At 36.7% G+C, this 12,261-nt stretch overlaps 2 protein-coding genes across 5 annotated transcripts in view; both read right to left on the bottom strand.

Annotated features, from left to right (window-relative positions):
* Positions 1–223: 223 nt before the first annotated feature.
* On the bottom strand, positions 224–6,164 carry chia.1 (chitinase, acidic.1). 4 transcript variants are annotated; one of them, XM_053442430.1, is made up of 12 exons: positions 6,024–6,164; positions 5,676–5,754; positions 4,904–4,930; positions 4,597–4,801; positions 3,813–3,869; positions 3,509–3,674; positions 2,578–2,702; positions 2,166–2,289; positions 1,546–1,728; positions 1,135–1,251; positions 851–977; positions 224–633 (listed from the first exon to the last, which is right to left on the bottom strand). In XM_053442430.1, exons 2-12 carry the CDS (start codon positions 5,692–5,694, stop codon positions 425–427), a joined length of 1,359 nt encoding a protein of 452 aa, XP_053298405.1. In that variant the 5' UTR covers positions 5,695–5,754; positions 6,024–6,164; the 3' UTR covers positions 224–424. The 4 variants fall into 4 exon arrangements, with proteins under 4 accessions (XP_053298405.1, XP_053298393.1, XP_053298413.1 ...); XM_053442418.1 differs by having other exon boundaries at positions 4,904–4,933; positions 6,024–6,162; XM_053442438.1 differs by having other exon boundaries at positions 5,676–5,738; positions 6,024–6,143.
* A 2,276-nt stretch (positions 6,165–8,440) lies between these two features.
* The window catches only part of cntn2 (contactin 2), a 46,833-nt gene continuing 43,012 nt past the window's right edge, over positions 8,441–12,261 (bottom strand). Inside the window, exon 23 of the mRNA XM_053442407.1 lies at positions 8,441–10,921. Coding sequence (XP_053298382.1) covers positions 10,815–10,921 — 107 coding nt within the window. The 3' untranslated portion in view covers positions 8,441–10,814. The remainder of the gene's footprint in view (positions 10,922–12,261) is intronic.

Below are 12,261 nucleotides of genomic sequence, written 5' to 3'. Positions count from 1 at the left end.
TGTGGAACATGTATCTACAGGAGTGGGTTGTAGCAGCAATGTAGGGAAAGATGACTGTCGAGTTTCACATAATCAGTTAAATATTTTATTGTCGAGGGGTTACTATTAATGGAGATACACCTGTGCCCTTTTGTACCAATAATAAATAATTTGGAGAATTATAAATTGTATAATGCAAATTAGCAGTTTCACAAGAATGAAAAAAATAAGGCCAATCTTTCATTAGGTTATGACACAAGGCTCTGTTTATTTTGTTTAGGTCAGGCAACCCAAAAGACAAATATTACAATGAGACAGGACTTTGCTTAATGGGTTATATTATATTCCTGTTGCACCATGAGGTGAATCCATTTTTCAACAATTTTATTGAAAAATAACTTAATCATGGACTTAGTATAGATATTGCTGTTCACGTTTCTTTGGCTCAGGGCCAGTTGCAGCACTTGCAAGAGTCCCAGTAGATGAGTCCGGGCTGGCAGCGGTGCAGGTAGGTGTTTCCCAGGAAGCACTGGAAGTAGGTGGTCTTATCAGCAGAGTTCTCATAAAGCCCATCAGGGCGGCCACGACAAAAGTCGGCCACGGCATCCCTGGTAGTGGTGGGGGATGGGGTGGTGGTGGGTTTTGGGGGAAAGCCTGCAGAGACAGATGTGTGAAAGGAAATGTTATAAAAACATTGTGCAAATAATAATTTTTAGTCTTCTCTTTATGGCAGAATGATGAAATAACCCTACTAGTATGTGAGCAAGTTAGTTTTCATTGATTGCGACTGGCCAATCTATTCAATCATAGAGTCAAAGGCATCCTAGTGAGCAGAAATGGCTTTCTGAGCAATTTGAGCGACAGTATATACCCATTGACATTCTGAGATGGTTGATGAGAGGATATGCCCCAGCTGAACAAAACGATCCATCAAAGTCGTCCATGTCCATACTCCAAACATGAGCACCTCCAAGGTTGTTAGCAGTCATCCACTGGACCTACAGGACGACCACATCAGTTAAAAAGATAAGAAGAACAGCACCTTTAATAGACCTAGATCTAGGTTTATAAAAAAAAAAAAAAGATGACAGAACCTTTGATCACGGGTCACAGGAGTGAGAATTTACATTATTTTAACATTGGGCACCTGGTTACCTTAGAAGAATAGCTTTGCTTGTCATCATAGCCCACCCAGGAACTGCCAAAGGTGGCATATGGAACCTCTTGTTCAGAGATCCATGACACAGTAGCACTAGAGATGAAGTCACAGATCTAGTGCCACAGGAACATAAAAGGTTACAACAGAATGAGCAGGATTTCAGATGATCTTAGTCTGATTAAGTTATGTTTACCCTCAATATAACATGTCACTTTATTTTTATGGTAAATTTTGAATAATTTAGTTGTTCAGGGGCTTGTCTTTTCTTTTTCACATTTATGTAGATGACAAGTCATGCTTATTGCATCAATGAGCACACCTCAGTGCCCAAAAACACAGGAGCTAATATTGAGGAATTATTTAATTCCGGTACAAACTTAGCTGAGTATCATTTGAATGAAATGAACCTCATAGAAGGCCCAGAAGCCAGCAGTGCGAGTGTAGGGCCCAGCATCTGCAGGGCCATTTGCTAGTGCCCCAAGTCCAGAAGCAATACTCCTAAGGCGGTAAGTTCGCCCGTAGGTGGGGAAGCCCAACAGAAGCTTCTCAGCTGGTGCTCCCTGAGCCAACCAGTGGGAAACAGACGTATTCTAATAAGGAAAGGAAAAAACAAGATTAATAGTATACATTTATTTCTATATTAACATTGAATCAAATGCCTTGCTGTAAAGTAAAATATTAGCTAGTGCTATTGATTAACTATGACTCCAATTTGTAGCACTTCGTTTTAATTCTTTATAGGTTGAGTAGCAAAAGAACTGGAATGGTGACTAAATCAGAGCTGAGAGGGGAATGAATAACACAACTATATGTTGGACACTATTGTCAAACATTTTTTGACACCCACTTTCATTTTTTTGAAAGGTCAAAATCCGTTTTAAGTCTAATAGTTTTATTTTTTTTAAACAAACCCCTAACCCTTTCATCCATTAGATATAGTGTACTTAAACCAATAGTCAACAAATACACAAACTCTCGAACATGAACACTAAAGTCAAAGAGTTAGTGCAGTTTGTGTGCATCATACAATATTATAATGAATGTGTGAGCCAGAGTCCACAGAGCTCCTGTACAATGGGCTGTTGTGTCCAGTAGCTGCCTCCCAGTCTCCATGGTAATCATAGCTCATGACATTGATGAAGTCAAAGTACCTGTTGGTTTATAGAGATTTTCTTTTTAAAAGATTTGTCATCATTGATGTGGAACATTGTGTGAAATGCAAACAACATATCTTTCTACCTACTAAGAATACGAGCAAAATTGGTATATTGGATATCTGTCCATTCAGTGAACACTGGGTTCCCATTTATTTCTTATCATATTTCCTACCAACTGTAATTCACTATAAGCAGAACTGGTCTAGTGAATGTATTAGTATCCATTGGATTACTATATCTTACATCTGATACCAAAATTCAGTCAGGTGGAGTCAAACTTACAGAGAAATCTTGCTGACTTCATAGGCTTTGTCAATGGTGGGACGTAATGCAGCAACATTGGCTGACAGCAGCAGCTTTGTCTTCCTGTTTTCTTTGGCATCAGCCTCAAATGCCTTGGACAGCTCCTGTAGGCACAATGGACAAAATACCTCAGATCCTTCACATCAAATTGCGTATGTCCATCTCCAACTACAACACAATTTTTTTTAGTATGCTAGTATGCCAACATCCTCTTGAGACCTTGATTATTTGTCCATGGCACACTATCCAATAGTCATATTACTCTTTTTTAACCTGCTGATTAGGCTTGAGGTCAGAAGTCAGTCTCAAACAGGATCACTAAAGTCAGTGGGATTCATCCTCTGTGGAATGTGAATGACTTTTGAAATATTTCAGTCAGGACGAGAATGTTGGGCCGACACATTGACATTCCAGTCCTTTCCAGTGCATCACAACGCTAAAATTATATTTTTTATTACTGAATATTTATCACTGGCTGACCCATGTTTAGTTCTGTGTGTTTTTCATTATGAATTTGACATTTTGTTTTATATTTTTATTGTGAGTTCTAAAATATGAGCAGTAAAATTATTATTTTGGAATTAAGACTTCAACACCACTACTTTATGTGTAGGATTTGAAAAAAAGCTCCATTTGGATCCATCTGCTTGCAGAACAAAACAAGCTACCGTGGTGATCAGTAATCAAGATGGATTCCCCTCTAAAGATAAGCACAATGATGGGCTCAAAGTAAGCAAAATTGTCTAACTTTCTGCAAAAAGTCCTTTGCAATTACAATAATCAAATGACTGCTAAAATCAGAAATCACATAATCACTGTTTTTTAGCAAGTTTACATGCATGATACCTTGATTGCAAGTTATAAATCAATTTAAATGGAGGTCTGATTGTCAAATGGTGACTATGCATACCATGACCAGCAGAGTGAACCTCTCCTTATCTTCCTCTGAGCTGCCATTGTGTCCTGGATATTCCCAAGCAAGGTTTAGCCCATCAAAGTTATGGGTGTGCAGGAAGCTGATGGCAGATTTGATAAAGGCTGCACGACTTTCAGACTTGGTGACCATGGCAATGAATCTGGTGGGATTGAGATAATAAACGTTGACATCCATTCTTGCAACTCAGTAGCAGAGGAAGGGATAAGATGTCGGAGCTGAATAAGTGTCAATTACATTGGGAATGTGTGTAGGAGACTGGCGTCATATTTAAACTTACGGGCTCATTCCATTGACTGTGCCTCCAACTGACAGCAGAGTTTTCAGTGCTGGATTGCTAAAAGCAGACATTATTACATCACATAGTTATGCTGATGACAAACTTTCACTTCTTTACTTAACCTTTTGCCCCAGAACATATATCAACAACATTCCTCTTCAATAGTGAGAAGCTTTACTTTGGCTCACTGGATCATTCTCGTCATGGTATTAATAATAGACAGGTATTTGAAAAGATTGTTTTGGGTTAAAAATAAGTACTATTGTTAAGGTCCAAGGACCTTTGTGGTCATGTTTAGAATGCTATATACACAGTTAAGTTTGTAGAACAGTCATCATGAAAAGAAACAACTCTGATGAACTATTTCATACAGGAGACTGTCCTGTGTTTCGCTGACATATCACCCCACTCGTTTATTGTTCTCAATTCATATATTGTATATATACGCTGTTGACTGTGAGCAAGTTAGAACACACAGATACATGTGGGCTCAGGATAGGCTGCGTCTCATGGTGGTCTAAATAACCAGTTACTTCAAAGTTGAGAAAATGATCAAACAGTGGCATTTGCGTTAATGATGTCAAATGATTTCCATATAATCATTTAGAAATTTCCTTCATGCTTTCAAGTATAGACATCAAATGTATGCCACATTTTATGTGATGACATGACAGCAAATATTGAATACTGCCACTGAATTTTGTGTGCTTTAATCTTAAATAAACTATATCAGCTAAATGTTGGTGTCCACGCTGGCTGGCTGTAAAGACTGTTGTAAACTCACACATTCTTAAGGCTGTTGAGTCGATTGTACTGCTGCTCATCATTCCACTCGACAGGGCTGATCTGGTTGAAGCTGTTGATGGTGGCCATTGTATAAATGACATGGGTGCACAGGAAGGGGTCAATGTTGTCTGGAGTAAATTTGGCAATGCTGGGCCTGTACTGGGCCCAATTGGTCATATGGCACACCAGCCTATTGGATGACGCTAAACAAAGAGGCACAGCATCAGAGACACTTGAATCTACGTGTAGTTGAACTGAAAGTTTGATAAGGAGCAGTCAACACCTGTCATAAAAGAAATGCTTACCAGTGTGCAGAGCGAGCAGAACACCAACTGCTGTAAAACAGAATGACAATATGAAAGAAAAAATAAGAAGATATACTATTTATTATTGGCGATTTATATATGAAATATACTACTAAAAACGTGTTGTATTGTTTGCACAATGGTACTGTCATTATCAAAATTATTAAAACATTTAATCCATCGTTGTTTAAATATATGCACTGTAAAGTTAACCTCACACTACTACCTTTTTATTTATAACAAATAAAACACATTTCATTTATATGAACACAGATTTTTTTTTATTAACAATCATCAAGTGTTCGCATGTTACCACACAATCAGCAGGAAAAACTACTATGAAAATAAAGTAACTAGTTAATTCAAAACAATATAAAATAATATATTACTGTAAAATACAAGTATATAATGTAACGATGTATAAAAATACATAATAATAAATGTTTTATTGTTGTTATCATTAATATTGTTTTGGCTAGGTATAATTTGATATTACTAAAATATAATTTTTGACCTAATCCATACAACTTAATCCAATTCTCAACTGGTTGATGCAAATCACTACTCTGTTTGCATGTTTATTAGGCATGATCCTTACTGTCCTCTTCATACATATCTACCAATCTGGGTACAAAGTATTGATATGAATAGGGTTTGTGTGTTTTCCTTAAAAAATTCTCAGTCTGTACATATTTCCTTCAGATCACAACTTTCTCTTTCTTATTTTGTTTATTATTATTATGATGATGAATGAATATATGAATGATTTTACCTGTGAGGAGTCTCAACATTGTTCTTCTTGGCAGTCCAACAATTTGCTGCGGCAGTGATAACCCTAATAGAATAAGATCCTGGTGAAACAATTACAATATTATGATAACTGGATTATTTTAATGGTTTTTGTATTTTATGTAGTTTTAAATTTGATACTTTTTTCTCATACAAAATAATATATTTTAAGATACAGATTTAGTCTCCTGTACTTCGACAAATTCCTAATTATTAAAATGTAAAAAGTCCCTTTTTTAAATACAATAATAATTTATGTTATAAAATGCAACAACCTACAATTAGTAGCTAGTATATGACACAAATATAGACATGGAGATGATTTCATTACCTTTTTTCTGGAGGAATGGAAGCAGGAGCAGTGCTTGGTGGAGTTGGGTCGGATTTATATTTTTCAAATTAATGACTAATAGCTGGTGACAAAGTGCAGCAGATAAGAGCTCAGCATGGTGGGAGTCTGGCTGGTGCGCCTAATAACCTCACTTCCAGGTGAGACTAGGACAAGCCTTGATAGAGTTTGACTTGGTGGGTGATGAGCTATGAGTTCAGTTTCTAACACCACAGCCAATAGCAGAGACGTTCTGCACTCCCTTGTGAAGTTTGAGACATAGTGCAGACCACTTAATTGGTTGGTGAATTATGTTTAATAAGAGCTGAGCAAGATTTTATTTGATTGTCTACAGCTATATCAAATAGAGCAGGACAAGCTGATACAGAAATACACAGAATACAAAATAACAGTCAGGCTAGTAGATATTTTTTAAATATGAAAGCTACTACAGTAGAAACAATGTTAACCCCTGTTAGCATGTTAACAAGATAAACAGAAATGTTTAATGTGGTGAACATTATGCAGGGTCAGACTTCATGATGAATTATTGCCTAACCTGGGTGAGGAAACGATCAATCGTCATTGGCCTCAACAATCGACAGTTCTATCTGGTGGAGTGTCACAGTGGGGGACAACAAACATTTGGGAACCTGGATTGTTTGAACTTTCCATGAGAGTGATGTTGAACACTTTGAGCAAAGCTGAAAGCACTCTGCTGGAAGAGACGAAGCCGCACACAAACGTAAACACGTTGAATTATGTTGTTGTGTAGCAAGGTGGAACTGTAAAAGGAGCAAACGTCTTATGGCTTTCTCAGCAGACAACAGCTGTTATCATACAAACTGCTTCAGACACAATGTTTGGCCACATCCTTGTCCCCTGAAGTCAGTGGCAAGTGCAAATTTTGTAATTATACCCCCATACTAATTTGGTTTTGATGGTCAAAGGTCAAGGTCTTTGAACACAACATCTGATGAACAGCTAGATTAGAGTCATACAATTGTTGGGTCACAGTGAACTCCCAAAACACTTTGTTGGCCTCTTGAACATGTTATTTTAAGATTGGCTTCATGAAATTTCTACTGCCCACAGGGTATTTAAGAATTTAATAAAATCTGGCACAATGACGTGATGAGAATTTGGTGGTCAACGGTTTAAGTTCAAATTCACTGTGACCACTCAAAAAATATGTTTTGCCTTGTGAATGTAATAATATTATCTTAGGAGCATCTCATGTGCATTTCCAAAAATTTGGCACACACAATCTCTTCGACTCACAGATTAATTGACTAGATTTTCCCGGTCAACAGGCAAGGTCAAAGTCGCCTCAAGAAATATGATTTGGCCTCTTGAACGTGATACCTCAACACCGTTAACTAACTTTTGATCAGTTGCCACATGGACTCAAAGATTAACGGATTTCATTTCAGTTGTTAAAGGTAAAGGCAGAGAAGGGCAGTTACTCGTTACTTTTACTCCATACATGAGTAGTTATTTAAATAAATTGTACTTCTGAGAGTAGTTATTTGCAGAATACTTTATAGTTACATTTATGATGAAAAAAATTATACCCGTTCATTGGGCCAGACACTTCTTGCTACTTTTCCATGTCTTTGATTTATACATTTTTACACTCAGCTGAGCGGACACAGCGATTTCCCAACAGTGAAGGCTGGGCCACACAACTGCTCCGTGGATCTGCTGCTTGTCACGTTTGTCTGTTGTTCACACAGGCAGCGTGTCAGATTTGGTGGTCAAAGGTCAAGGTCACTGTGGCTTTTGGTTTTGTGAATGCAACGCCTTAGGTACACCTTAAGGAATTTCTTTAAGTAGGTTACAAATTTTACAAAGAGTCAAAGAGGAAAATATGATTATTTGTGAAAGCTCCAACATCAAGGTCACTGTAACCTCACAAATGCTTTTCACTTTTTGTATAGCAGCCTCACAAAACATGTTTTTTGCCTCTTGATATACAAAGTCTATCCTTAGGTACCTTTATCAAATTGTGAAAGAAAATAGTACCTGTAGACAACATATGGAATTATTTATAAGTACCAAAGAGGTGTTTAGCAGTATTATGTAGTATTGTTACTGTAGTAAATGCACACATCTCTACAATAGAATTCCATTGTGTTTATTTTGAATTATATTTACAAGTTGCATCCCTCCCACTAGTATGAAAAGATCCAAAGCAAACTGTAGCTAATGCATCAACCGAACCATAGTAAACACAGACTTGCTGATACCATATTCTTGAAACCAGTCAGTCCACTAGTAACCTTAAACATTAAGCCAGAACATTCCATCCATGACTGAGCCCTCTGACATGGAGACATTGCTTTATGGCTTCTCAATGAGAACTTAAGGTTTTGAATTACACTTCAGACAGAGTAAAGCACAAAAACACAAAATCTGGACATAATCTAACAGTTTTAACACCATTTTTTACTTGTGAACAATATAGTGCAAAGAAGAAGTAGCTGTGTGAGGCTCAACCTATCTGAATGATAAACAGTGAAGGAGCTTTAAATTAATTTGTGAACAATTCGAATAGAAAACTGACAATTCTAATTTATCACTGAAGCTGAGAACTAAACCAGGTCAGTATTCATAGCATTATGGGATACTATAACCAAAGGTGTATTGGGTTTAAGTCCTTATAGGCCAAGTGGAGGACCTGATGAGACCTAAGATTTGTTGAATAACAATACGATACACTTGTGGAATTTATCAAAGGACATGTGGATGATAGTGACAATTATTGCAGCTCTATAAACTTAAAAGTGAAATTCAGGGTACACGTGTTTTGCTTTTTTGTTTTAAATCTTGAAGCACATTATGAAAAGTTACTCTTTTCCAGACAAAATAAAGCACAGCATAATACAATCCAGTAGTTTAATCATTCAACCACTTGCAAAGTGAAAAAAATAAATAATTAAAATGTTTAATCAAGCCATAACAGTTAATACAATATTGTTATAATAATATTAATAATAATAAAAGAAGACAGGTTTATTTGGATGTTATGTCAAGAATTAAAGGGCTACATAAGAATCTTCCAGTTTAATGCACCAGCTTGTTCACACGTTTTATGGTTATATCCTCCTTCAATTACTTTCTTATGTGATTCAACAAGCCTTGATTCTTTGTTTTTTCTTTATTCTGCTAATATACAAGCACTAGGAACTCATCCAGGACCATCACATTCCTATTTTAATACACAATAATTAACTGCTTTATGCACTGGTGTTGGTTTTTGGCAGCAAATATAAACCAGCAACAGAAATCAGAATCATGTTGTTTGGTTGGGAGTTATACAAAACCAAAATCAGTTCTTCCTCAAGCTTGGCCAATAATCTCATGTCCTTCCTTTTAACAGTACTAAATCAGACATGTTACATAAGAGCTAATAGATGTTGAAAGGTTTACAATGAAGATGATTTATAACAATATTAACTGTACTGATATGATAACTTTGGTAACCGACTCCTTAACTTCTTTAAGTGATTCATACCGGCTGTCCTGGATATTTCAGATCAACCTATCAGTAAAAATCAGCTGCAATAAACCCAATAAACACTGAATAGAAGCCTTAGATCGTTGTCATCTAAAACTATGTAGGAACAGCAAAAGTAAACACATAATTACAAACCCATTTATCCCTAGAATTTCATTTCTCCCAAAAGGAAAAATACATTCAAAAAAATAAACATTCATTTAAACCAGCGCTGTAGTTTACTAATAATTACAGGTGAGGCACAAACACAAACAAACAAACATACAGACACAGTAGTTTTTCTTCACAGGCTGAGCAACAAGACCAGCAGGGACCAAACCAAGTTCAGTTTGGTAGATACTTTAACGGTGTGTTCACAGAGAAAAGAGAGCCAGACATTCACAAAGCTGTCACTAATATAAGCAAGAGCGATAATGTAGAACAGAAATTGTAGGTTCATAAATCTATGTAGCGGGAACCATCACAGGAATGTATATTCATTTTTTAAATGGTTTTACTTAAGATGTCTTCAAGTATTACAAATAGGTGCTACAATGCAGTTACTAGCAGATTGTGATGTTTAAGTGCTGCTTTTCTAGTGAGTCAACAGATATAGAGCAGTGGCATGTGTTCTGTTTGACATTTTGGGAAATATACTTAACATGGTTGCTTTCCTGGCTGTGTTTGAAGATTGCACAATGCCGGGAAAAGCATAACTTCTTTCTCCTTTTAAAAGTTGTACATGTGGGAAATGAGCTTTAATGCAGACAAGGGGGGACTGTCTGCTGTCAGGAAATACAAAACCTAAAGTTGCTTGGAAAATGTTTACTGTATGTACATAATCCTAAAATAATAATCAACTAGACAGTTTTTGGAGAAGGAACTATGCTAAGAATTGATGACCAAATGAAGAAATCTGCAACTTCCTCGTGAAAAATCAGTTTGAAAGCCTTTGGATCTTCATAGCCATTTCAGAGGGATGACTTTTGCATACATATTTGAAACTTCGGCCCTATTCAATTGTAAATTATTGGGGTCAAATGTGACAGTCTCCATGGTTTTTATTGACACTGGTACACAAAATCAGATTGCTTCCCCTGCTCCTTGTAACCCTTTTGGGACCCTCTTTGTTTTTATTTCAAAAAGTAAAAGTTCCTCCCCATTCTTCACATCCCTGCAGTGGTACAACCTTCCCCAAATGCAAGAAGGCAACCCAGGCTAAAACACAGGCTGGGACACAGAAGGGCATAGTTTGAAGCCATTCAAAATAAAAAAAGTCCTATGATAGGGTGAGATTAAAGGCCTGACAAAGACATAAGAGTGAGGAAAACCAAGCCCATGAGGACGCAAAGAGGAATGGAAAGTATAGAGGAGGCCTCGTTCTGTACCATCATTCCAGTTCCTGTGAGAGAGAGAGAGAGAGAGAGAGAGAGAGAGAGAGAGAGAGAGAGAGAGAGAGAGAGAGAGAGATTAGGGAAATCGATTTTACAAGGTGTAGTGCCGCTGACTTTGACATAAAAATATTCACAGTTTTGATAGTCAGCATTTCGCATTGTTAATAGGTGAACAATTAGGTTCAAACACACGGATGAGATAAAAATGTATGGCCACTCAAGAGATAAAGCAAATGATGTTGATTATTCCATAGCAATGATAATGTCTAGGTGTGGTGTATAGAGTATCAGACACAAAGAGCAATTAGTAACCAGTAGGTTAATAGTCAAGGGAAAAGATCAAGGATTGTGGGGTGCTCCTATTCAGCAGCAGTGTAAAAGCTCGAAGGTCAGTTGTTTTTATTTTTTTATTATATTTAACCATTGTAAAACTGTAAAATTGATCAAGATGACAAAAATCCAAATTAAGGCCTGTTCCTGGGCAGAAAATAAGCAGGGGAGACACAGCAAGTCCCTATAGTAGGGATAATCTAATTGTAATGGATCATATTATCCATGCAGGTCATAATGTTGATTCATCAACATTTGCCTTTGACCCAGGTGTTTCTGCACCATTTTGTCTCTTGATTTGCAGAGTTGTTTTAAAAATAAACTACAGGCTGTAGTTAGTGATGTGTTTTTCTTGTTCTAATGATTCACAGTGACAATAGAGAAGTCTGCGTATCACAAACTGTAAATACAGACCATCTGTTAACTTTGTTATTGTATCTTCACATGCCTTCAATGGCTTCAGTTTATGATATAAGTTGAACTACAAGTACAGTACAGTATTCATACTGAACTTTTTTCCAACCTCACAATAATGGGTTTTAACCTACATTTTGCCACAGCCCTAAATATTGAACCATATAAGATCATATTAAAATATGCTGACATCTTTATGACAACTGATATGTCTCTAAGATAAAATGGTCTTGGAACAAGAAAGCCTTCAGTCTCTGAGGAGGTAACTTTGCTTCTTTTTCTGCTTTTTAAATCTCACTTTCTGACCCGGATTTAAACACATACTCACCCTTTTTGGAGCCTCAACACTGACTCATTCTTGTATGTACACTAATACCTTAGAAGATAGTTCTATATAAAACCACTGAGTGATAAGTATAAATAAGCCTATCTCGAGGGGAACTTAGGGACTAAGGGACTTTACTGTAGTTCCAAAAACTGCAGTACAGATACATTTTTATCAAGCCAAAGGTGTAAAGGTCATCTAATTTAAGCTCTGTCAGTTATTTTTCCTCCCCAATGATTATGTCACTTTCAGGATATTACTCTTAAACATCCAAAGAAG

Source organism: Pleuronectes platessa, chromosome 2, assembly GCF_947347685.1.
Source record: "Pleuronectes platessa chromosome 2, fPlePla1.1, whole genome shotgun sequence".
NCBI classification, from domain to species: domain Eukaryota; kingdom Metazoa; phylum Chordata; class Actinopteri; order Pleuronectiformes; family Pleuronectidae; genus Pleuronectes; species Pleuronectes platessa.
Note: the sequence above shows the minus strand (reverse complement) of the source record. Positions and strands in the feature narration are given on the sequence as shown.

Coding starts and splice junctions, on each gene's coding strand:
- chia.1 (XM_053442418.1), bottom strand. Junction 3,870..4,596: donor CTCAACAGCCTTAAGAATGT/GTGAGTTTACAA, acceptor GTCTGCTTTTAG/CAATCCAGCACTGAAAACTC. Junction 634..850: donor CCATCTCAGAATGTCAATGG/GTATATACTGTC, acceptor CTGTCTCTGCAG/GCTTTCCCCCAAAACCCACC.